Raw genomic sequence first — 27831 nt, 5'->3', positions numbered from 1 at the left:
ACATTGAAAAAAAAGTTATAATAATTTTTTTTTTTTTGTTGTTGATAATATTAGGGACCCGCCTAATGTCTAAGGCTCTCATGTTACCCCTAAAAATATTTTTTTTCTACAATTTTTTAATTCCAGTATTATTTTATTATATAGAACACATATTGAGGGGTTGAGCAGACATTTTAAAAAAATGCTGTTTTTCAGTCAGTTGATGTATGTACACTCCGCTGCAATAATACCTAAATCAATCAGTTTAAACAAAAATTAAAAAACAAATAAAGCAAATGAATTCAAAAATAAAAATCACATTTCCACTACCGCAAATTATACACTGCATTTAAAAAATAAACTACAATGTATTATGTAGTTTTACTAAATGTAATAAAAAGAAGCTGACTTAAATTAAATTAGACAAGCACATGATTTAAAATGTTTCAAAGTGCGACTATACTGTTTTTTAAAACATTGTTTGTGCATTTTAAAGCATGTTTTCTTTTCAATTCAAAATGTGAATTATCATAAAAGAATTTACATTACAGTTGCATTTTGATTTACTCACATCAGAAAAAGTTTTAAAATTACATTTTCCTTCAACTCAAAATGCTAATGTATGATTTTTTTAAACATATCAGTTGGATTTTGAATCATGTAAATGAGCACATCCTATATTATTTTAATACTGAATTTAATGCTGCTACTGTTTTTCATTTGTGCGTGTTTGGACAGAACTCATGGTAGCCATTACAGCCAAGTTAATAGCAAGAAAGAGTTGCAGAATTTTTTTATAAGAAAATATGATCAAAAGTCCATGCAAATATCTAACTTATGTAAACTTTAAGTTATGTAATGTTAAAACATATATAAAGTTTTACAGTTTTACTTTTACTTAAAAATTGGATTGCGGCAACATCTCCTTTTATAGCATTTATAGCATTTATTTGCCATTTTATAAAATCTTTTAATAATGATAATAATAATAAATAATAATAAACAGCGTTAAAACATTTGTCAAACAATATGCCTTAGTGGCCAAATTGTTTAACTTGCAGCGTTTTGAACTGAAACTCTGTGGTTCAAATCTCTGTACTTACACTTTTTTTTTTAATAATTTTTAATTTTTTGAAATACAAAATAAAACATTTTTGAAGTTCTATAGATATTTTTACTTTTATAAAGCATTGCTGCAAAATCTCCTTATTTTTGATTTATAGCATTTACTTGCTGATTATAAAGTTCTGTTTTATAAAATTCTGTTTTTTTTTTGTTTATTAAATAGTTTTAAAAATTGGTAGATTACCAACATTAGCAGGATTTTTGAAGGTTAGTTATTTGCGAGTGTCCATTTAAAAAATGCATTGATTTTATTTAAAATTATTATTTTAAAAGGAACACGAATTCTTTAATTTTCAAGCTTTAATTTATTTTTGAATTTATAAAGTTCAGTTGCAAAGAACTATTACTAAGATAAAAATTTTGTTATATATATGTATAAATATATATATATATATATAAACAATATATATACATATATATATATATATATATATATATATATATATATATATATATATATATATATATATATATATAAACAATATATATATATATATGTAAATATATATATATATTTTTATTATTTTATTATTTTAAAATTTTATTATTTTTGAAAACATTTAAAAAAGTTTTTTTTAGTATAAAAACGGATGCTCTATTTTTTAAGTATTTAAAAATATTTCTATATTTATTTAGTATTTGTGCTATTCTTAAATCTCACACTGCAAAAGTAAACAGACAAACACCAACGAGCAGAGAATCTCCTTTATCAAAAGATGCATTATTTTCTCCAGTTGCAAAATCTCTCAATGAAATGTTCTCCCCTTCTGGTTCATCTGGATCTCGTGGGTCAGCAATAAGCTTTACTGCTGCTGTTATACCAACAAAACCAATATTTGGACAACCTGCTGATAATTTTGAAGGTAGACTTTATTCTACAAATTCCTTTGCTTATATTTTTTTACTAATTTTAAATCTGTTCAAATCCAGGCAGTAAACTATTTAATGTTATTATTATAATAATTAATTTAAAACATTTTAATGAGGAGTTTAATAAAGTATATTGAATACATGTATGTAGTATGTACATGTATGTATTATGTAGTATATATATATATATATATATATATATATATATATATATATATATATATATATATATATATATATATATATATATATATATATATATATATATATATATAGCCCTCGGAATTAGGGTTGGCATCTAAAGGTGTTTGAATTCAGCAAAAAATTGCCAACCTTCTATATTTTATAGTAACCCCTTTGTGTTAAATATTTTTCACCGACCTCTAACAGTTTAAGGTCAGCAATTTATTGCCGACCTAGTTTTTTCTGATTCCAAGAATGGTATATATATATATATATATATACACCCACACACACACACACACACACACATACACATATATATGTGTGTATGTAAACATGTATATATAAATATATATATATATATATATTTATGTATATATATATATATAATATATATATATATATATATATATATATATATATATATATATATATATATATATATATATATATATATATATATATATATATATATACATTATAATATATACATTATAATATATACATTCTTTTTAGTTACAGAAAAGTCAGAGGAAAGGTAAGGTTTTTTAATATTTAATTTTTAACACAATGCTTCTTATTTTATTTAATTACTTGATTAATAAAATCATATTTAAGAAATTGCATATTGCAATATCTGGATTATTATTTATTGGACTTTAATTTTTAAGTTTATTGAATTCCTCAAATACGTATTTATTTATAAAAAATTTAAAAGTGTAGTGCACTTATGCATATGAATGAATTGAAAATATGAAATTCTAGTTTTATTCTGTTTGTACTAACAACATTTGCACTTATACAGATTTGCTATCGCAATATTCAAACTTAGGCAGTTGCCCCCCAATCCAAAGTTACTCTTTTAACTTTCCAGAGCTAATATTTATATAAAATTCGAGTTTATGAAAAAATCTAAAGACCTACTAATACTTTAATATATTATTTTTAACTGTATGTTTCTATCATTATTTATAGTATTATTTGTTGTAATGTTTTACAATATATTAAGCATTAGATTCCCCATCTAAAGTTATAGTTTCCTTATCTAACAAAATGAATTAGTAATAATTTGATGATTTTTTTTTTCAAAATTTGACTCTTCCATGTTGCAATAAAATCTTGTATAAAATAAGGTTTAATTTTTGAACCGGTAAAGTGATGCTCTTACTTTTATTGTCTTAAATTTATTTTAAGCTGTTTATGGTCTGTAAAATTTGAATTGATTCCCCTTTTGTATAAACATAGAGGGTTTTCAATTAACTGAGAATTTGAAGACCAAAAGTGTTTCCTGATATTGAAATTTTCAATTACGTTATTTGCTTCTTTTATGTCAAAAAACGATTTGTTATTCCTTTTCATTGATTTTTGTGGATGTCATTGATTATTTTGACCAGTAACTGTTTTGAAATATTGTAGATTAAAAAGTTCTTTAAATTAACAAAACAATTTGTTATAAATTTTTTCATATATGTTAAAGTTATGTTTTTTTTTGATTTTAGTAAAGAAAATGTTATTTGGTTGTTGTAGTTTTTGTTATTTTTGTTAGGTTATTATTTTTGAATATCTGTTATTACTGTTTTTTGGATTGATGTTAAAACATTATTACAGGCTTTTTGATACCATTATTAAGTAAACTGGTAAAGAAATAAAAATATGTGGTTGCATATGGTTGGGGCATTTTTGGGTATAATAACCTGAGTGGACAAAGTATACAATAGGGTTCAAAAATTTGAATTTTACCAATATTTCAGCACATACTTTACTAAAGCCAACATGTTTTGAATAAATATTGATAATTTAATCAGTATATTTTAATGGATTAAAATAATAACAATTTTTAATGAGTTCAAAAATTTGCATTTATATATAAAAAAACGAAGGCATTTTTAAATGATATTTGATCAAAATTTATTAGAAATTTTGATCAAACTTTTACTGTGACTGTTCCTAAGTGCTCCTAAAATTCTTATTTGTTTAGTTTTTTTTCTCAAATATCAATCCTTTGGAATTCACTTCCTTCATCTTATTTTCCTGATTCATAAAATTTGCAATCTTTTAAGTCGTCTGTTAATAGTTATCTTGCTCTACAAATTTCATTTTTTCTCTAAGAGTAACTTAATACTGGTTTAATAGTGGTTGCTTGCAGCCTTGTTGGAAGTGAAGATGTTTTTTTTTTTAAAAAAAACTTAATTAAGAATTGAGTGCAATATTTCTTTGATTTTTAATATAAATTATGTTAATAATAATTATTAACATAATTTGTAAGCTTGATATGTAATATTTGTCAACATGCTGCCATAAATAATCAATAGCATCTTTTTTTTTTTTTTTTTGTTCTTTTCTACAAGTTTTAAAATACAAATGTTTAAGATACAAATATTAAAGAGAATAATTACTATTGAAAAAGTTAAGAATAAGTATAAAGAACACAGATTCTCTAAGAAGACCGTAAGGTCTTGTCACAAAGAAACTTAGACATTTCTTTCATTAAAGCTTTAATTTATTTGCTTAAAGATTCTTGCAACAAAATTACATAGTCTTCCAAACCACTGACTCATGCGGCTTTTGTCTGTGATTTTCAGATAAATTTCGTGTTTTTCAAAATCAAAGTATATGATCAAGTAATCTTCATTCAATCATTATTATTTAATACTTCAATTGAGTTTTTCTACTTCATTTTCTATATTCTATTAATTTCTCTATAATATGCATGTTTTTTTTTAAAAGTATATGTACAAGGTCAACAATAAAGTATAAATAGTTAGGATGTTACTTTTTTTGTTTTATAGTAGTAATCTTTATTGCATTAATAAATATTGATCTTTTTTAACAAATACTTGTAACATAGTTTCATGTTCTTTCTTGGTCTGTAATAAAATTAACTCTTCTGTAATACATCTGCTTAATTCTACTTTTTTAGTACAAAGGCTTATGAATATGCACATACACATACACATACACACATATACACGTACACATACATATATATATATATATATATATACATACATACATATACATATACATAAATATACACGTACATACACACATACATATAGGCGTATTTTTTCTTAATAGATCATATAATGTTAAAATATAATATTAAAAAAAAAAATTTAATGTTTTTTATTTTATTTCTTAATAGATCATATAAATGTTTTAAAAATTAGTCAATAAAAAATTCAAAATTATTATTAAGTTATTGTATTAAAAAAATAACATTTGTTTATAATAAGGATTCTAGTTAGAACTTCATTAAATGGTAAAAGCTATTTATTGAACTATTGTTCCTTATTTAAGAAATGAAAATAACACCTTTACTTGTTATGGTAAATAATAATATTTTTATTATTTTAAATAATTTTTATGTAAAAATTAAAAACAAGTTGATATAAAAAATTTTTTTAAATTTTTTTGCCGATGTTTTATAAATTTTTTTTTTTAATAATTATTTAAAAAAAAATTCTGATTGGTTGTTGCTGAGATTTGTGAGTTAGGTGTTTCACCTTTGTTATCTATGCTTGTAAAATTTTATTGCTTGTTAGCAGGTCATTTCCTTTTTTTTTTTTCCAAATCATTAATGTTTTTGGCTTATTGTGTTGTTTTTTGCGATATCTTTTTTACAATTACCCAAAATTGTTTAAATGCTTTAAAAAAAATTTGCATTAAGTTACATTGTCTGTCGCATACTTTTTCTTTTGTCAACAATTTATCAAGTGGCTTTAAATGAAAAACTGCTTTTATTTTTTTTTATTTCTTTGAGGATTTTTTTATAGGATCTTGTGATTTCTTAACTCTTTCAACCATCATTTCACTTTTGTAAATTTTTGAGCTAAAATTTGTTGTGAGAGTTCTGTTAAAGTTTGTTGTGAGAGTTCTGTGGAAATTTATTGTGAGATTTCTGGACTTAGTGGTAATAAAGTTTGGTACTTTTAAAATTGTTTATTTGATGTTTAAAGCTTTGTTTAAACTTGCCAAGACTTAAGACTTGCTCTAAGTATATATAGATATATACATTAGACTGCTTCATTTTGGGGTCATGAAAAAATTTAAAGTACCATGGAGTCTTATCTGCTGCGCAGACCCCTATTTTATTAATAGAATTTTTTTTTTTTTCAATTTTGACCATTTTTAGGGGTTGCTCAAGTGCCCCAATTGCCTGAATTTAGACCTTTTTAAGCCTATTTTTGGCATATTTGAGCAAGTTCTAAAACTCAAAATAATTAAATTTTTTTTCTTTCCAGAGTATCTTCTAAGTTAGAAAAAACAAATAAAAATGCATGGTATTTTTATTTATCTGAAATATTTCATGCAAATCTATTTATAAAATCCCAAATTTAGTGCAATTTTTTCCAATTTTTACGCAACGTAATAACTTTGTTGATATGTAAAGTCATAAAACGTCTAGCGATTTGATTTTATATATTTCTTAATAATAGTGTTATTTTTTACAAATATTATGCAATATTTTTATATTGTTTTTTTGTTTTTCTTGGAGGTTTTTCTTTTTCCTACATACTTCCTTTTGTAATTGTGCATGAATAAAAGTGAATCTTGTCTTTTTTCTTCCTTTCTGGCAATATCAATGTTGTCCTTTATGAGTTTAACAGTTCTTTCAGAGCAATCATTAACAACTGCAAGATTAAAAATAGCAACTTTAAATTTTAAGTAGAAATCGTTACAAGTCCAATACTCTGGCGGGGTTTTCATCCATTGACAGTCACTTTTACTCTGCCCTATCATAAGGAACAAAAGCCACGAATTTTCTGTGACCAATTCAACTAAGCTTGGTGGCTTCGGTCCACTGAAGTCTAAAGAATTGAGGACCTCCATGTTAGCTTTTATTCGGGCTAACGAATATTTATCTAAGCTACGAAATTCAAAGCTGTATAATTTTTGAGCAATTTCACCTCTTTCTTCACAGTTTTCATCAGCTAAGGCAAGAACAACAAGGTAAGGGTCCAGAAACCATGTGTGCCGTTTGATTGATTCAATGACTGATTCTGCCCCAATCAAATTGTACTCCTTAAACCTATTCATTTGCCAAAGAGCTCTCATATCCTGGATAAACAAAAAATTGTTAAGTAACTAGCTTACCTTAAAAAAATTTATATTTTAGAAACTTTTAATCAAAACTTTTTATTTATAATAGAATCCTTATATATATATATATATATATATATATATATATATATATATATATATATATATATATATATATATATATATATATATATATATATATATATATAGTATATATATGTATATATATATATATATATATATATATATATATATATAAATATATATATATATATATATACATATACATATATATATATATATATATATATATATATATATATATATATATATATATATATATATATATATATATATATATATATATATATATATATATATATATATATATATATATATATATATCATACTTGTTAACTTGGTACCTACCTGACGAGGAGCCACAGCAGATAGTTCAGCTTTGAGAAACCAGGTAGTATAGAAAACAGCCACAAAAGTTGCCACTTCAGTAATTTCATTTTTCAGTCGATTTGTCAGACTGGGTATTGCATCCATCATAAGCTGGAGCTTTAGGTAGTAGATACCTATAAAAATATACATTTTTATTTTTTTTGAAAAGCTAAATATTTGATCATGTATAACAAATTCATTTTTTTTTGCTATGAAGCTATAATTTTTAACTTTGGACTTTTTCCTATCATAAACCTAAAACTCTCTACCTTTTGCCATAAAACGGGCATGATGAATTGCTCCGGGTGTACGAAACTTGTACTTTTCCTCAGAAAGCACCATAAGTGTAAGCTCTGTCAGCTCAATGTAGTCCTTCCTTGTAGCCCCATCCTAAAAATTAAACCAGAAGTATATTGGTATAATGCAATAAACATAGGTATGTATACTTTTGTCTTATAAAGAATAATAGAATTAAACAAGAAAAATCTAGGATATATTACTACTTCATAGTACATATTGTATACATAACTACATATTAAAACATCTAGTCATCGGGCTACCTTTTTCAGAGACCCATGGGTGATAATATTTCTGCAGAACGTTATGCTTTCATGCTTTTGATGACCAAGCCATGTTTCATCTGGAATAGTCAATCTTCTCAACACCTTTTTATTTAAAATGTCAAAAAAAAATCAAAGAGCTCAAAATTGAAGAAATACTAGGGTACAATAATATTTTACAAAAATGTTAACCAATTTTGTAAAACCCTACCTGGTTCTCTACATCAAGATCATTCCATGTTGATTTTAATATTTTAAACAGCATATTATCTGGTCCAGAAGTAGCACTACTTGGATAATTTTTCCAGAAATGTGTTATGTGTAGCTCGTTTATATGATGTCGGCATGCAATAGATAAAACTGGTCGCTGAAAAACTTCATTTACCAGTAAAGAAACAGCTCCATTTTTGTTTCCAGTGTTGATTCTGGTTGTATCAAATGTAACAGCTTGTATACTGTTTGTAAGGTCAAAGCAATTCAAGATATCTCTGATCGCATTTTTTTGATTTTCGCCAGTTCCGGAAGAAATAGCTGGAATTCCCAACAGGTGCGTTTCCATGTTACCGTTTATTAATATTGCTAATCGATCTTTTTCTGATTTTTTCCCATCAGTATATTCATGACATACTTTTCCATCAAAATGGAGTTGAACTAAAATGTTCTTATTATTATTTCTGAAATTTCTCAAATGGTCCTTGATCCTCTTTGATTCATTATAAATGACTTTATCTGCTGCTCTTAATGCTGTAGAGGTTGAACATTTAAATTCATCTATATTTCCACCTGATTTAGCAATTATACTATTAACCATGGCAGTATGCTGCCTATGACTTAATCCTTCCCCAACAGCAGTACCAGCAGTTCTCTTGAGAATATCTTTTGGAAGTAGAACAGTATCTGGTTTTTTGACTTTCTTCTTTAACTCTGGATCTGGATACGGGAAATCATCATTATCTTCATTTTTATCGGATCCATTTGAGCTGAATTCACTCTCTGACATGGTTTCATTCAAACTTGATCTCATTTCAAACTTGGATAAACTCCTGTTAACAGAGGAAATGTACCTTGTGTCTAATCCACCTATTCTTGTTTTTCTATCTCCTAATTGGTCTAATAAAAAAGCAATATCTTCAGTCTTGTCTCGACAACTTCTTTTCTTATCAGCTTTAATGATTGCAACCAGAGTATCGAGCTCAGGTGCAATCCAAAAGATCCTTTTCATCTGAGTTAAAAATTTCCTCCTTTTTTCAATTTCTGATAAACTTTGTCTTGATTTGTTTTTTTTTAACAGTTTCGAAGTTAGGATCAGCTTCTCTATCTTTTTACTAAAAAATGTGATTTGTAGGTTCTGAACATTTTACAACACATCTATTTCTGTTAATTAATTTATTTAACAGCAGATATTTGTTATATTAATTGTTTTCCTCTAATAATATACAAATAAAACAAAAACAAATACAGTCTGGTACCTACCTAATTGTTTGTAATTGCAAAATCTGAAATCCACCCTTCAACCAAGGTGCAATTAACTTTGAAAGAGTGCAGCATAAAGACTTTTCATTATGGCATCTGATTTCAAAGTGTTTTGTCAACGGACAGTGGATAATTCTACTTTCTTTTTGTTTTGGATGCTTCTCCTTTAAATGCAAGAAGTATTGCAAAACCTCTTGCTCTGTAGAAAATTTGTCTTTTGGTAAGGATGACCTGGATTCCCCAACCAAAAAATTTACTTTTTTCTTACTTTTTCCCGACATGAATAAAACTGTAGTAAATAGCTCTAATAAGCATATGAAGTAAGTGTATCATGAAAGTTATCAATAATTATTTCCCGCGTTTTTAAATGAAAATTAAATATCGTCTTTGCTAAAAAGTAATTCGCATAACGTGTTTAAGCAAGTACGCTAAAGTATTAAAGTAAATGCGAAGCATAAAAATTGGTAAAAATCCGCATAACTATGCAATTTTTTAGTTAGGTTTAGACAAAATATTTTAAGCAAATTAAATTACCATGCATTTTTTTTTTTTTTCTTTTAACTTAGAAGAAACTCTGGAAAGAAAAAAAATAGAATTATTTTGAGTTTTAGAACCCGCTCAAACGTGTTGAAAGTAAGCTTAAAAAAGGGTAAATAAGTCTAAAATTAGACCATTAGGGCACTTGAGCAACCCCTAAAAGTGGTTAAAACTCAAAAAAAAAAAAAAATCTACTAATAAAATAGGGGTCTGCGCAGCAGATAAAACTCCATGGTACTTTAAATTTTTTCATGACCCCAAAATGAAGCAGTCTATATACATATATATATATATATATATATGCAGTAGTCTATATACATATATGCAGTAGTCTATATACATATATATATATATATATATATGCATATATAAGCAGTCTATATACATATATATATATATATATATATATATATATATATATATATATATATATATATATATATATATATATATATATATATATATGTATGTATATATATATGTATGTATATATATATATATGTATATATATATATATATATATATATATATATATATATATATATATATATATATATATATATATATAAATGTATATATACATACAGTATAATATTTAAATATTAAGTAATAATTTTTATGAATTGCATTATATTAGCTTTTCAGAAAAGCTTGGTGACAATTCTTGGGCAGACTCAGATTCAGAAAAACTTTCAAAACAGCATAAAGTAAACCTTTTTTTTTTCTTTCTATGATTAGTTTATATTTAGTTATTTTTTTAAATTATTTTATTTATATCATTTATGTTTTATTGTTGTTTTGCTTATTTGAAATAATTGTTAAAATATAGAATTGTTGGATTATGTTTTTAAAAATGGAGTTTTTATAACTGTTTACAAAAAAGATTCTTATTTTAGAAGAAAAAAAAACTTATTTTGGTAGAACTAGTGTTTCTACTTATTAAAAACATGCAGGTTTATTGCATACTACATACTGAAAACTTTTATGACTTGTATTATGTGGTGTTCTGTTAACTTGTTTATTTAAAATATATTTGGACTTGCTGTAAGTAACAGAAAGTATGGTATGTTTGACCTGGAGATCTCTATTCTGCTCCCACAAGTATTGTTTCTTTTTATTTTTAATTTGGAATTTAAGCAATAGTGGTATTATTTTCTGTCAAATTTAGTTTCTGTCCATAATGCCAAATTTATTTGACTTACAAGTTTTAGGCTTACAGTGGATCTGCAATAGTTTACTACACATAATATACATGCCTATATTTAAATTGTTTTAGGTAGATAGTGGAACAAGTTCTTTTGTTAATAATGTATCATAGCAACATACATATACCCCCTCAATATACACCAACACTTTTGTAAAATTGTTTTAGGTAGATAGTGGAACAAGTTCTATTTTTGATTATGTATAAATACACATACTATTGTAAAATTATGTATAAATACACATATACTATTGTAAAGTTATGTATAAATACACATGAATACTATTGTAAAATTAAACTGTTAAACAAGCCTAATGAAAATTTTCATTAAATGTTATAAACAAATTTAAAACTAAAAATTCGGTTTATCATAAAAAACATTTAAACTATAATAAATTTTATAATAATACAATATTATTATTAAAAAAAAATGTTTATTAAAAGTTCGTACTTTAATACTTTTAAATTTAACTTTATTGGAGATGCAACAATATATTTCTTGCATTTACACAGTTGTTTCGCACATTGCAGTGCTCAAATGATGCTTTTATTTTTTTAATAAAATGTCTTGTCCACATACAGATATTTTGTTTTCTAAGGTTTAGGATCTTTTAAATTAATTAGGGTCAGAAACAATTAAATCTTAAAAACAGTGCTAAAAAAGTTAAGATGGGTTTCTAATTCATCCAGATGCATTATTTTTAGTATATAGGTAAATAACAGAAGGACCACTTTATTAAAACTTTAAATAGCAGCTTTGTTTATTAAAAAATCACTTTCTAAAATAAAATATTTTCTTAAAGGGTAGTGAGAGTTTAGATTCAAAGAGCGGTCAAGTCTTCTTGAATGTGCAAATCCTATTCATGTTGATCATTATATTTCTAAAAAGTTCCACCAGATTATCATTATTTTCTAACATTTTCTTTATATGCTAGTAAGCTCTGAATAACAGGTGATGCGGAAGTTATCGGACAAATCCTAATTTCATTATTTGAGCATAATAATTAGTTTTTGTGGTTATATGCGTAGGCATAAACGTTCTATGAAATATAAACTTTATTATTTAAAAAACAATTATTTAAAATGAGGTTAAATGCAGCTGAACGAGAATCTTTTCGAAAGCGACTAAAAATGTTTTTTGTATATAAAACTAATATAAAAAAAAATAAATTGTAAATCATTTTGAAAAGGAAGGATTTGCTCGAAGTACAATATATGATAACCTAAAAAGACTTGAAACTGTTCAATTGTTTTCTGATAGAAAGCACCCTGGTCGTCCGACATCCTGGACTAGAGAAAAGAAAGCCGAATTAACGAAACTTGTCAACAATCGAATAGGGGTCAGTCAGAGAAAAATAGGTATTAAATTCAGTGTAAATCAATCGACAATTGGTCGGCAGTTAAAAAAAATGAATATTAAATATAGAAAACGTGAAAAGACTCCAAAATACACTATAGAACAACAAGTAAAGGCAAAGAAAAGAAGCAGGAAACTAGTTAACCAACTCTTTAACACAAAATCGCTTCTAGTCATCGATGACAAAAAATACTTTTGTTTTGCAGGGGACAAGTATCATGGAGACTTTAACTATTTATTTTGGCCAGATTTAGCAAGTTCTCATTATTCTAAAGATTCTCTAAATTGGATGGACCAATATGTCTATTACGTTGATAAAGAATCCAATCCCCCAAATGTGCCTCAAGCACGACCAATTGAAAATTTTTGGGGACATTTGGCACAGAAGGTTTACAAGGGAGATTGGTAAGCTTCAACAGAGTAAGTTTTGATTGATTGCATTAAACTAAAACTACAAGAAATGGATTTAAACTTTTTACAGTCGCATATGAAAGGCGTCAGAGCAAAATTGAGATCAATTGCAGATGGTGGTGTTTTTTCATATAAAAAATAATATATTTTTATTAAAAGATAAATGCTTTATTTAAAAAAAATGTAATAGTAGTTTGTTTTTTTATTTATAAATAAGTTATTGACGTTTTTATTTTGTCCGATAACTTCCGCATCATCCGTTAGCAGCAACTTGATTTTGTCAAGGTTAAAAATCATTAGGAGTTCATTTTCTTTTAACTATTCTTGTAAACGTTTAATATGTTTGTTAAGCTGTGCTTTGATTTGGTTTATATCATCATTTGAGCAGAGTATGCATGTTTAGCAGTTTTTATATATCTTAGTTTTTTTTAAATCTTTTTTAAATTGTTTTTGATCAAGTTGGCCACGCCTTTTCTTATTATCCCTCAGCTACTATTGTTGTTGCTGTTGACTTTAATGCTTATCACACTTATTGGCTTTTATACCACTACCCGTGCTGACTCGAAAGTTCAAAAAATGTCTAAATTTTTAACCCAGATATTTAACTTTGAGCCTCGTTTTTCAAACAAGCCAAATCACATACTTTTGCTCCTTAATTTGTTTTATGTCTCTGACCATAGTTTGTATTCAATTTCTTCTTGCTCTTCATTTGTTTTGCACTTCTTTTACATAGGATTTACCCTTCCATTGCACTATTTACAGCTATGTAAGGCTGACTGTGATTTTTTATAGAATTTTATTATTGTGATGGTCTCTGGGTAAAAAAGGTATTGTTTAATGCTTAGGTTGATTATTCTCAGTAAATAAAATCTCTTATTTTATCTCGAAAGTTAGATTCTAGAGACTTTAGAAAAACTTTAATAGTGTCATTAACAAAAACATTTTAAATATTCTATCTCTCATACATGGGTCTGATCTTATTACCTCTCCCACGAGTAAGGCAGAACTGTTTGCAATAAGCTTTTTTTCTAATTCATTTTTTGAATCTATGACCACACTCTCCTGACATCCTATCATTCCCGTATTTTTTAAAGTAGTTTTTTACTTTAACTTTTCTATAGCTATGGTCTAAACATATTCATGTCACAGTCTTACATTAGTGTTCTCGAAAAACTCTTCAATTTTCTCATGCCAATTCTCTTTAAAAAAAAAGATTTAATTAAATTTAATTTTACTGCTGATTTGTTAACTGTTATGACAGAATGGTCTTACCATAAGTTACCATAGGTTACCATAGGTTAGACAGAAGCAATGTGGTAAGGGCTATTGCTCTTTACATAATTTTGAATCTGATCTCTCTCCAGTGACAGCCTAGGACTAACCATTGTGATAAGAATGTTAATATTCTAATTCTGATAAATGGAAATACTCTTACTGAGTCCTCTACTTTATGATTGTCTCTGATTATTTTTTTTAAAAATAGTAGATGGTTAAGTGAGGTATTATCTATTGTTCCACCTACCTAAACACAATAATATGTGACTTGTCATTCAGAAATTGCCCCATTTTACTGTAACTATTCCTTCCATATTTTTAACTAAAAATCTTGTGTTACTTCTATTTGATACTGAAAATATCTGTGTTTTTTTTTGTTGAACCAACTTAAACAAAATTTACCTTGTTATTGATATTAATATTACTTAGTAAATTTGGCTTTGGTAGGAAGATCTTCATTCTACTTTTAAATGATTATATGTGTTATTTAATTTTTTTTTTTTATAGCAACTTTATTGAATCATAATGGCATCCTAATTACATGCTTTTACTATTACTTAATTATTAATTTAATTAATCTCATGTGTGTTCATTGTTACTTAGCAATTTTTAATTTTTGCAATTGAACTTCGTGATTGTGTTGTATAACTGTGGTATCTTTTTTTTTTAATAAAACAATATTATTCAAATTTCCTTTCTCCTTTAGACAAGGTGCAAAAACATATTTTAAACATAGTTGGACCCCCCTTACAGCCAACCTTCAACGATTGCACATAGTTGTTATGTTGCTTCTCTTTCTCTTTTCTATAAATAAATTTTTTCTATAAATAAGCGCTGCTCTAAAGATCTTGCATCTCTTGTGCCATTTACTAAAGTTCACTCTTGTGATACTCGCCATTTCATTAAGTCTCATACTTTTATTGTGACTGTTCTTAAGTGCTTCAAAAGTTCTTATTTGTCTTTTTTCTCAAACATCAGTTTTCTGGAATTTGCTTCCTTTATCTTGTTTTTCTGATTCATGAAATTTGTAATCTTTTAAGTTGTCTGCTAATCGTTATCTTGCTTTATAAACTTCATCTTTTATCAACCAATAACTTCCAACTGTACTAGTGGTTGCAGCCTTGTTGGAAGTAAAGATGTTTAAAAGGAAAAAATAAACAGTCTAAAAAGTCAGTTATAGAGTAAACATTTACAGCCCCAAAATTGTTTTTTGTGGTACTCCACTGGCTTAGTAAAACTTTGTGGAGTTTCATTTAGCCAGTGGAGTACCACAAAAAATCAATTAACTATTTAGTTTCATTAAAAGAGGTAATTTTCAAACTTAGCAAGTAGTCAATTTTTTTTTTTTTACTATGCTTTAATATTCAATCTTTTTTGTTGAAATTTTGCGAACATCAAACTATTTTGTTGAAATTTTAAGTAGTACATCAAACTATTCTTTTATTATTTTTTTATAATTTATTATAAGTTTAGAATTCTCATTGCTAAATACTGCTTGACTCTAACTCATTCAATTTAAAGGTCTTATAAGTCTTGTTTTTGCACTGGATATTCTTGTGCTGCTATAGTCTTGCGCTGTTATGTTCTTGTGCTGCTATATTCTTGCGCTACTGTATTCACATTCAACCATACTACTTTAGTTTTACTTTCTTTTTTAGTGTATTTATTATGCTGTTTTATTTTTGCTACAAAAATAAAGAATAATAGAAGAATGTTTAAAAAATAATAATACGATGATAAAAATAAGACAATGTATCCAAAACAATACTTGCAATGATAAAAAGCAAAAGAAATTTTTTTTATAAACATTTAGAATAAACAAAGATGTATAACAAATATATAACCAAACAAAAACTTGACTACAAAATAAAAAGTATGCATACAACAATGTAAGGCCTAAAAATGGAAAAGAAAACATTAATGCTAATCTGTAAACATAATTTATGTAGTGGTTAAGTAATAAACATCTCCTCATGTCTATTATTACTGGCATTTTGATGAGGATCAGCACTAATAACTAATCTATTCCGTCAGATAAATGTCATTGCCAATTATGCTTTACTTCGCGACTTACATCTATTCCATACTGCAGTAAAAACCCAACCATATCCAAATTTGTAAGGCACCAATATTTTGATGAAATAATATTGAAAGTGTAAATCCACTTTATAATATGAATAAAAATAATTTAATCAAATATAAAATCAAATGTAAAATATAAAATAATCAAATCACCTACCATATCACTGGAAGAAAATATGACAACACAATAAAATAAAAGTTCTAATATTACCAAAACAAAACAATAACAATGCAAATAAGTATGCAAACAAAAAATACTAATAAAATATCTTTTTAAAACAATTGAAACCAAATAGGTAGTTTTAGCATAAACTAACTTATGCTACTTTATTTTTGTATAATTCTGTGAAAGCTTTTATGATTTTTTTATAAAATATTTACAAATTTATTGTATACAATATACCTGTGACTTGTGGTTGCAACTAAGGTTTTAAAATAGTAACAGTGGTTCCTATATTTAAAATTATGCGGTAGTGGTGTAGTGGTAAAGCACTTGCTTCATAAGCAAGAGGTTCCGAGTTCGATCCCCACCACGTCCCTGGTAGTACCGCGCTCAACTCGTTTCTCCGCGCAGCGGCCTTGTTCGTCAAGGTTCGTGTTTCGGAGTTATAGAGTTGAGAGAGGGTTATAACCACTATTAAGTAGCCTCCTCATCTGTAGTGGCCTTCTCGGCCTTGAGGAGGTGAATAACAAAAAAACAAAAAAAAAAATCTAAGAATTGACCATGGCTCAGTTATCAAAGTTTTTTGTTTTATATATTATTTTTTATTATATTTTTATTTAATGATATTATTTTTTAACTATTTTTTTTTTTCATTGAAAAATTTAATATGGATAACTTTTAGTAATGCTCACTAGTGTTATGCCCATAGTAACTTACAAAATATGTTTATTTACTTAGATACCAAAGGGTTTTAATTTCTCATCTTTAATAAAGAAAAAAGAATTTGAAAAGGATTCTCATATAGTTCTTTCAACTGGTAAATTGATTTTTTATTTTGTTTCCTACAAATATAAATGTTTTTAATATATATGTATAATATGTAATCATATTGTAATTGTTTAATTGTTTTTTTTAACAAAAGCTTTCATTATGTACACATGTTCAACCAATTACAAAAGGAGATTTGAATAAGTTTTTGTTAGTAAATGAAAGCAAAATGACATATTTCAAATGAAAATAACAACTAAATGAAAAAAATGAAATTTATAACAAGTAAAAAAAAAATTAATTTGTATATTAACTTAATCGATTAGCAGTAATAATTTAGTGTTTAAAAAGAAACGAATTGAAAGTGATTATTTTTATTTTTGCTTTGATACACTGTACCAATAATATTTATTTATACTTTATTAATAAGATTTGGACATGTTTTCTTTATAATGTTTGTTTTGTGCTTTTGCCTAATTTTTTATTACAGTTTTTGATTTTTTAGCTTCTATTGTATTTGTTTTTGCTTTGTTTTGTTTGATTCTTAGTCTGTCCTTAGTTTGTCCTTTGTCTTTGTGTTTTTTAGTTGTTTCTTAGTGTTTTTTCTGTTATTTCTTATTTATTGTTTTTTCTTTTGTTTCTTAGTTTTTTGTTTAGTTTCTCCTTTGACTAGTTTGTTATTGCTAAACAACTTTTGATACTATTTCTTAAATTATCTCATTTTGATTACCTTTAGATATCGAAAAAAAGAAATTAGATGTGGTAAGTGAAAATAAAAGTAAAACAATGCATTAACTTTTTAAATACATAATTTACACATGCACAGAAATATCTTTGTGTAACTGTGTGTTCCCCTATAATAATGTTGTAATAATGAGTTTTTTTTAGTTTTTTTTGGTGTTTAATATGATTATTGAGTTTTAAAGTAGTCCATTATTTTTAACGTATCCATTTTGTTGAGCACTTCTAGCTACATAAGATATATTCTAATGTTGAAAGTAATGTTAAAATATATTAACTTGTATTGTAATATAGTTTTCATTAAGTTGCAGGTGAAATTGGCAAAAGAAGAAGACTTGTATTATTATATACTTATAAATTCGATCAGATATGCTGGGTTTATCAATATATCTGTAAATATTTTTTTGTATAAAAAGTGATCAATTGATCTATGCGGTACAGATTTTTAGAAATCTGTACCGCATAGGTCAATTGTTTAAATTTCAGCTATTTATAATCATATAATATCAAGTTTAAAACACAGAAATATTGCATCTCCTATTAAGTGGGTTAATAAGAGGTGTCATTGGTCAGTAGAAAGTATGTCTAACACCAACTACTTGATGTGAGATGGAAGATTTAGTACGCCAATGTGGGTTCTATATTAAAAAGTAGTAAAGAGATTGATAAAATGTTAGTTAAAAAAAAGCTAGGTAGATGCTGCTTGCAAAAGAGAAAATTGTTAGATAATCAGATTTGATTATTGGCATGAGTTCTTCTGGGCTGGGTACAACAGAGTGTTATGTGTTAGTATTTTAGTAGCAAAAAAAAATAAATCGCTTAGTTGAGATAAGATGAATGAGTAAATGATGGTATTATGATTAGCTATTAGAAGGTCAGTGCTTTATATAGTTTTAGCATACACACTTAAAACGGGTAGAACAAGAGATTAAAGAAAGATTTCTACATTGTTTTAAGTAAGGTTTTAAAAAATGATTACTGGTTTTAAGGGAGTACTTAGTGGAATATGTTTTAGCCTAAGAAATATTGAAGGAGAAATGTTGCTTATATTTTTAGATGTATAGGATTGACAGTTTGTTAGGCATGGCTTACAAAAAATAATTTTACACCAGAAATTGGCTAAGCAATTTCTAGTGCAGCAGAGATGCAATAGAAGTTGGTTTATTCTAAGGAATAAAGTTGCTTGACCAGTAATGAAAATTTTAAAAATCATTATTGACATCAAAATAAGGAGTAGTGTTTTATTAAATGTATAATATTTGGTTTTAGGTTAAGAACTACACAGGTAACATTTATTTTAAGGCAAGTTCAAGAAAGATTTTTGGAAATAAAAATAGATCTGTGGGTTGCATTTGTGGATCTTAAGAAATTTTTAAATTTATTTAAATTTTCATTACAATGCTTAAAAGAGGTGTTTTGGTAGGCATACAAGGTGCCTACCAATACACCTCTTTTTCCTATATTTACATATTTACAAATATGTAAATATAGGAAAACTTTGGGAGAGTGCATTACAAATGACAAAAAACTTCACTTAAGGAAAGTGAACACCCTAAGTTTGCGTATTATGGAGAATTTGCATTGTGAGAAACACCCAACTCATGCAAGCGCAAAATAAATATTACAATTATAACGATGATGATGTTTTGTCATTTTAGTTGTGTATTGAATTCTGTTCAGGAGGCGGTATGATCTTGACCATATGATATGAGATTATAAGGCTTCCTACTTACACGACTTGCATATAAATATTAAATTGCATATATATGTACAGTGGTGTACAGTCGGATTTTAGTCGGTCACCTGCCAGGTGACTGAGAATAAAAGTTTATCTAACGTCAGTTGTCTGCTAATCTTTTGAGTAATTCGTCATCATTTTTTAATAAAAATTTTGTATTCAGTGTAATTCTTGTACTGTTCATTTTTACATATAGTGCTATGGGTTAACTATAAAATATTTATCAAACCAAAATAATTATTAAAAACTAATAATAAAATTCGCCCTTTTAATTTTAGAAAAAGCAAACATCTACATGAATGACATGATTAATAAGTCTAGGGTGGGTGGAAAATTTTTCCAAAAATTAATAATAGTCCCCCCTCCCCCTTTAAAAAAATAAAATCAAAGACTCAAGAGTAATTACTAAAAATGTCGTGGCCCATGTTCATCAAAGTATTTTATTTATAAATTTATTTCTGTTACTGTTCTCGCAATACGTAAAAAAAGTTCGAAAAACAATTAAGCATAAACTAGTATTTTAATTTTTAAACAATTTATTGCTCAAACAATTTTATTTTTTTCTAATTATAAAACATGGAATAATAGAAATAGAACAAGTATAAAACAAACTTTAATACCGATATTTGCAAAATCTTATTGCATTATTATGTTAGATAATTAAAAAGTCATCAAAAATATGTAACTGAGAAAAGTTATCTTCATTAAAACACAAAACAAACAATTTACTTTAAATGTAAAATTTTTTCATCTTATGGAATTATTGAATTAATAGAAAGAAAGAAAAAAAGAAAAAAATTGAGTAGCTTAATTGCATCAAAGCAATATTTCTAGTAGCCCTTTAAAAGATTTAACTGGCATTTGCCATCAGGTGATCGCGTGTGAGTGTTTATATAATATCTATTTGAATTTTTTTGAAATGATGTTTGTAATATATTTCTGCAATCAAAAAAATAAATTTTTTTGGTCATAATGCCTCTCAATCATACTTAAATGGTTTCAGCCCCATCATGAAGTATCACTTATGATGTCAATCAGTTTTGTAAGTGACATCAGTGATATTTTATAGTTAGGTCTGCATATGTTGGTACTTTTGATTTTTGTGTGCAAAAAATGCCTAAACTAAAGTTAGTGTATGTAGTATTAGTTACATAACATTCAGACCTAATAATTGTTTTCATTAATAGTCTAATTATTGTTTAAAAACAACTGGATCAGATTTTTTTGAAGAGCTTATACTTTCAAAACTATTTAACAAGTGCTTATCAGAGTCTTGTTTTCCATCCTGCTGAAAAGCAACATTTGTTATCCCTATCTGGAGAGCGATCTAACTACTGCCCCATTAGTCTTCTTCATATCATAAGAGAGATTTTTGAGTCTTTAATTAATAAACACTTAATCTCTCATCTTGAATAATAATTTACTTTTTGATCATTAATATGGATTTTGATCTTCTCATTTTACTGCTGATTTGTTATCGGCATTAACTGATAGGTTTCATTGTGCATTCAATAGATGTGGAGAGGCTAAGGCTATCGCTCTCAACATTTCTAAAGCCTTTGATAAAGTTTGGAATGCTAGTCTTCTCCATAAGTTTTCTTCTTACGGTGTATCACTTAACATTTTTGAGATTATTGAATCGTTCCTAACCAATTATAGTAAAATTGTAGTTGTCCTCGATGGACAGCACTCTTCTTCATATCCTATAACTTCAGGGGTTCCTATCCTTGGCCCTATACTCTTTTTAATTTATATTAATGATCTTCCAGAGACTCTCAAATCTAAGGTGGTATTTTTCGATGATGATACTACCATGATGTTTGCTGATGATATTTTTTTTTTTCTTGGTAAGAAGCCAACACTTTCTGATTTGCTTAGAGGGGGCATTTGAGCTTGAAAAGGATCTCGCTTCTGCTACAGCATGGGGCTCTCAGTGGCTGGTGAATTTTAACTCAGATAAAACTCAATTTTTTTCAGCTAATCGTTATTGCAATAGTCTTGATCTTCCTATATTTATGAATGGTAATGTACTCGATGAGTCATCTACCCTTTGTCTTCTAGAACTAACTCTTACTCCCAAACTTTCTTGGAAACCATATATCAAATCAATTGCAAAATTAGCATCTGCTAAGGTTGCATCACTTTATCGTGCTCGCCACTTTCTTACTCCGGATTCTATTTTTTATCTCTATAAATCTCAAATCCGTTCTTGTATCTGGGGTGGATCTTCCAATTATGTCCTTTTTCTTTTAAACAAGGTGCAAAAATGCATTGTTAACATAGTTGGAGCCAACCTCCAACCATTACTACACTGTCATATTGTTGCTTCTCTTTCTCTTTTTTACAAATACTATAATGAGTGCCACTCTAAGGAGCTAGCATCTCTTGTGTCATGTACTAAAATTCATTATCGTATTACTTGTCATTCAATTAAGTCTCATCCTTTCACTGTGACTTTTCCTAAGTGCTCCAAAAATTCTTATTTGTCTAGCTTTTTTCCTCAAACATTTGTTCTTTGGAATTCGCTTTCTTTACCTTATTTTCCTGATTCATATAGTTTGCAATCTTTTAAGTTGTCTGTCGACTGTTGTTTAGCTCTATAAACTTCATCTTTTTTCTTCAAATAACTTCCAACTCTATTAGTGGTTGCTTTTAGCATTACTGGAAGTAAAAATGTTAAAAAAAAAGGCACTAAAATGTTTTTAAAAGTATTCAAATCAAAAACACTAATGGTCACAATCTGAACTCAATAAACTCGATATTATATTCACTGATAGTAATTTTAACTTACTTAAAAACTGGCTATTTTTCATCAAAGTAAATAAGTAATTTTTTCAGTAACAAAATTAAAATTTAGGTTTTATCAGAAAATTCTTATAGTGGTTACAGTGAAAATTCTTACAATGGTATAAAACTCTTATAGCGGTTACTTGCAGCCTTGTTGGAAGGGAAGATATGTAAAAAAAAAAAAAAAAAAATTAAATTTTTGACTTCTAAGTGAGCTTACTAAGCATTTTTTATTTTAAATGCTTTGCATAGCATTCTAAAGGAGATGTATGAATATTTATTCTCTATCAAGCGGTTCTTTTCAGGTCAGGATTAGAATTATCATATTCACTCTACTGCTGGTAATATATAATCTAAAATTCCTTGCCTTGGGACTCTCGGTTGAGTAAAGGCTAGAGATGGTGTCTTAATAAAAATACTCATTCTGGTTAGGTGTTAACTGCATATAGGCAATAAGGGGTAAGCAGAAAAATTTCTGTTGACTAATTTTATAGTTCTTTTTTATCTAATAAATTTAGCAGATGTAAATTTGTGTCATAGTATTTTTTGTCTAGGATGATGAACACTAGATTTTCTTGACTCTGCTCATGGGTTTTTGCTTGTGCCTCCTTGGTAGTGGTAACTTTTTCTGTTATCTCCTGATGAAGGTATACCATAAAACTCAGTTTATTGGTTCTGAGGTCGGCTGGTAGTCAATTCAGTGATAGCTCTTATAAAGGCTGATTACATTAACAGCTGAAAAATATCAGAATATAAATAATGCCATTATGTGCATGAAATGTGTCTTTGTTAGTGCTTTTAATGTCCATTGTCAAGACTACGTAAGGAACCCTTTGTTACAACTTTGAGTTGATTTGCAGGAATGAGGCAACTCCATAACCTATATTTAATTAAAGTATGAATTAAGTATCTAAAAGTATTAAAACAAAGTAAAACAAGTAAAACAAAAATAAAGATATTATATATTAGAACCATATTGTTTCAATCTGTGCTTTATAAACATTATCTTTGAAGTGAATTTTTATTTGTTTACAAAAAGGTAAATCTCACCAAACCTTCCTCTTTTTAAGGCTTATTTTATTTTTATGTCTTAGTGTTGATGGTTATTATCTTTTAATTTGCAAAGACTGCAGTTGTTATATGCTTTTACTTACTAACAATATATTAGTAAGTATAAGCTTATATATAAATTTGTTGGTAATTTTAACTTAATTTGTAAACTTTTATTAAAAAATGAGTAGCAAAATATAGTTACAAATAGTTACAAATAATGAACTCAACAATTTTGTCTAATGCTAAATGTGATACTAAAGTTAACTAAGAATGCAAGTTCAAGTATGTGAAGTACAGTTCGTTTGTGTATTTAGAAGGCAGCGGAGCTCCTAATATTGCGAGGGATGTAGAGGTCACTAACACCACGAAGAATACAGAGGTATTTTTGGATAAATGGTTATTGATAGTTAGCAGTTTTGGCGGTATTTAGAGCAAATGGGAATCTGTCATGGTTTTTGCTATTGGTGCAAGCTAATTTGGTGATTATAGGATGGTATGTGTCAGCAAGGATCTTTTCTAGTTTATAAATACAGATTCTGTCGAGTAGTTCTTTAATGTCAAAGCAAATATTGAAGTGACTTAAGTTGGTTGTGTCAAATCTGATGGACGGAAGGCCTTTTTATGTATATGTTTATTATCTTTTTATGTAAGAACAAGAACACTATATATCATGTGGCTGATAGCATAAGACCTGTAAACTTGTACAAGGTTGAGCTAAGAATTTTGCTAAAGGCACTTAAGTAGGAATGTAACTGATTTTTATAGTGTTTTGCTCTTTTATCCATTGTTCATTCCAATCAAGATTCTCATTGAGTAGGATGCCAAGGTATTTATAGCTGTTGACAATTTTGACCACAGTGCAACATCATCAACAATTGGTTGAGGCAGGAACTTTATTGTAGATAATGTAGGTCAGGATGTCATCAGCATATTTTTTGAGAATAGTTTCAGATGGGAAGTTACCTTTTCAGAAACAAATGTCAGAAATAAAAAGAATGAACAAGATTTGGCCTACTATGTTCATATATACTAACATAGTGATTTGCCTATTTTTTGTAAAGTCAGGTTTGAATCCTCTTACTATTCTTTTTTGTGCTTTCATATACCACATCTTTACACCTTTCTTTTTGTGCTTTCATTTACCACCTCTTTACACTTTTCTTTTTGTGCTTTCGTTTCTCACTTTGAGATAAGGTCTAAAAATGCTTTATAAATATTGTTGGTTTCTATCCCATTCTTGTAAGATTACGTCTCTCATATACTAACATGGTTGCTGTTTAAGTGAGCTATCATTGTTGGTTCCACAATGATAGTTTGGACTCTTTGTTTTATAGGACTCTTTATTAAGCATGAACAATGAAGCCTCTATTCATCATGTTTCTAGTATCAAAAAAACTTTATTCATCTAGTTTCTCTTACAAACATGGCTTTGAAATTCTCTCCTGTCCTCATGTTCCTTTCTCATGTTCCATCCTCATGTTCCATCCTTGTGTTTTCCTGAATCATACAATTTACAGTTTTTATCTAAATAATAATAGATAGTTATTAATAAAAATAAGTTAATTTAAAAAAAATTAAATTGTAAACATTTTATTACATAAAGAAATGCATATAATAAGATTGGTCCTACTAAATTATGTTTAGTCACAAATCAACTGTGTCTAAAGATGATCTTTACAGTTATGATGAACCAAATAGAAACACAAGCTGAAGAAAGTTATAAAGTCTAACAAGTTTAGAGCTGTTATCAAAATAGAGCAACATTGGACTATAATGTGAAATATATTAGTTAGAACTGCTTAGAAAAAGCTAATTTTAATTATATTTCTTAAGCTTTTTTAAAAAGTAAGATCCTGGTAATTGGTTATAACAATTAAATTGAGAAATAAAAAAAATGACCTAATTCAATTCTTTTATGTTCTACCAGGGTAACAATTATAATTTTGGCAAAATTAACCATTAGGTGGCCTTTTCTTAACTTTAATGGTCCAGTAGATAACACATGTGTTCACAGATAACACATGTGGTCACAGGTGATACATGAATTGATAGGGAAAAATTAAAGTGTGTTACAGCAACAGTAATTTTATAGTAAAAAAATAATTTTTATTAAAGAAAAATATTATGGTTTATCAATACCAAAGCATCCCAGCTATACTGTTGGGCTTATTTTATCAAAATTCTATCCCTGTCAGATTTTGGTTGGTTACTGGTCTTTATGAAATTTAATGAAGTAAAAAAATGTTTTTAATATATGTTTACATAATAAGCTTACAGTATAAATTATGTAAACAAAGTATTAGAATTTCTTTTAAGTGTTTAGGTTCTTGAACAGCATCATCAGTGTATATCATTTTAAGAATTCTAGGGACAAGTAAAATGAAAAACCCGGTATATCTCAGCCGCCTCTTGAAAAATTAATAAAAAATAGTTTTTTCTGTTAACACTGGTAGAATTATATAAAATAAAATCAAAATTAATATTATTATAGTTATTTATATAGAGTTTATATAAACTTTAAAGTTCTGCTATATTAGATACTAGTTTGTTATGTGTCGTGAAGAAATTTGTTAATGGATAAGTGCTTAGCCTAATCTTAAGTTAAGGGACCTTATGATTTAAGGGTGAGTAGAAAACTTTTATTGCAAGTCGTCTGTTAGTTATCTAATTATCATTTTTTTGTTAAATTATTTTTTGTAGTTTGCTGTTCAATATGTAACTTATGTTTTATATGTAGGTTTAAAAAATTAAATTTTTTTTTTTAATAGTATTTTTATTATCATAAAATGTTTTCATTTATGAAAAAATCATAACAACTAATTAAACAAATAATGCATCTACATATTAAACAACTAAAGCGCCTTCAAATGATCTACAATCTTCGGTGAAAGAATTGAATAACTTTCCTAAAATATTTTGTATAAAAAATTTGAGACGAAAAAAACAGTTTTGTCTTTACATATTCCATCACTACATACTTCATTAAGTAAAAAACTTATTTGGCTCATCAATCAAATCAGTTTATCGATCATTTTCTTTTTACAGTTATGCTTTTATAGATAATGTGGTAGTGGTGTGGTGGTAGAGCGCTTGCTTCATAAGCAAGAGGTTCCAAGTTCGATTCCCACCATGTTCCTGGTAGTACCGCGGTCAACTTGTTTTTTCGCGCAGCGGCCTTGTTCGTCAAGGTTCGTGTTTTGGAGTTATAGAGTTGAGAGAGGGTTACAACCACAAGTAGACTCCTCATCTTTAGTGGCCTTTTTGGCCTTGGGGAGGTGAATTATAAAAAAAGAAAAAAAAAAAGATATGCTGTAGCTAATATTAGTATTAGGTTGTTATTAACAAAGTATTTTTTTCAGGTTAACAACACCACATCCACAATTGACACGTTAAAAACAAATGTTGAACAACTAGTCATAGAAAGAAAAAATGAATCTTTGTTGAAGGCAAATAATAATTTTTTGCCAAAGGAAGTAAATAAGTCAGAAGAGGAATCACTAAACACCAAAAATAAAAAAAGTAAGATCAAATTCATGCTCTGTAAGCATTTTGTTTCCATAAGTGTTTTATTATTGTTGTTTTTTCTCACTTAAAACGTTTCTGTTAGCTTTGTTTATCCAAAAAAGTACAAAAGTTTGTTGAAGATTATATCTTTTACAAAATATTATTTTATTTCTTTAAATGTTCAACTTTATATATATATATATATATATATATATATATATATATATATATATATATATATATATATATATATATATATATATATATATATATATATATATATATATATATGTATATATATGTATGTATATAATATTAAGTTCTGTTTATTTTTTTTTATTCTATTGCGCTTAACTCAAAAAAAAAATTTGTCAAACTGTTTTGCATTGTCTTTAATTTTGATGGGATTGTTTTAATGTATAATCAGCTCTTTAATTGATGTTAGATGATTTCATAATGAATCTCAAATTTTAGTTAAGTTTTAAATCAAAATTTGTTATTAGGTCAAAGATGAGATAAAGATATGAA

The 27831-nt window shown here is 26.9% G+C and overlaps 2 protein-coding genes across 2 annotated transcripts in view; one reads left to right on the top strand and one right to left on the bottom strand.

Moving 5' to 3' along the window:
- Positions 1-27831, top strand: part of LOC101240476 (ankyrin repeat domain-containing protein 26) — a 74170-nt gene that overhangs the window by 7557 nt on the left and 38782 nt on the right. The window contains exons 6-11 of the mRNA XM_065817753.1: positions 1741-1967; positions 2674-2695; positions 10858-10927; positions 17451-17529; positions 18217-18242; positions 27159-27318. Coding sequence (XP_065673825.1) covers positions 1741-1967; positions 2674-2695; positions 10858-10927; positions 17451-17529; positions 18217-18242; positions 27159-27318 — 584 coding nt within the window. The remainder of the gene's footprint in view (positions 1-1740; positions 1968-2673; positions 2696-10857; positions 10928-17450; positions 17530-18216; positions 18243-27158; positions 27319-27831) is intronic.
- On the bottom strand, positions 6628-9432 carry LOC136090489 (uncharacterized). The gene is made up of 5 exons (XM_065817189.1): positions 8422-9432; positions 8211-8315; positions 7920-8040; positions 7630-7784; positions 6628-7218 (listed from the first exon to the last, which is right to left on the bottom strand). Exons 1-5 carry the CDS (start codon positions 9430-9432, stop codon positions 6628-6630), a joined length of 1983 nt encoding a protein of 660 aa, XP_065673261.1.

This window comes from Hydra vulgaris, chromosome 14 (genome assembly GCF_038396675.1).
Source record: "Hydra vulgaris chromosome 14, alternate assembly HydraT2T_AEP".
Classification (NCBI taxonomy): Eukaryota; Metazoa; Cnidaria; class Hydrozoa; order Anthoathecata; family Hydridae; genus Hydra; species Hydra vulgaris.
The sequence above is the reverse complement of the archived record's forward strand: the minus strand, read 5'-3'. Positions and strand labels throughout refer to the sequence as shown.

Bases quoted from the DNA above. Each gene is read 5' to 3' on its own strand.
- LOC136090489 (XM_065817189.1), bottom strand. From the start codon at position 9,432: ATGAAAAGGATCTTTTGGATTGCACCTGAGCTCGATACTCTGGTTGCA. The intron at 8,316-8,421 runs GTAGGGTTTTAC...TTAAATAAAAAG, and splicing joins ATCTTGATGTAGAGAACCAG to GTGTTGAGAAGATTGACTAT. The intron at 7,785-7,919 runs GTAGAGAGTTTT...ATATTTTTATAG, and splicing joins TGCCCGTTTTATGGCAAAAG to GTATCTACTACCTAAAGCTC.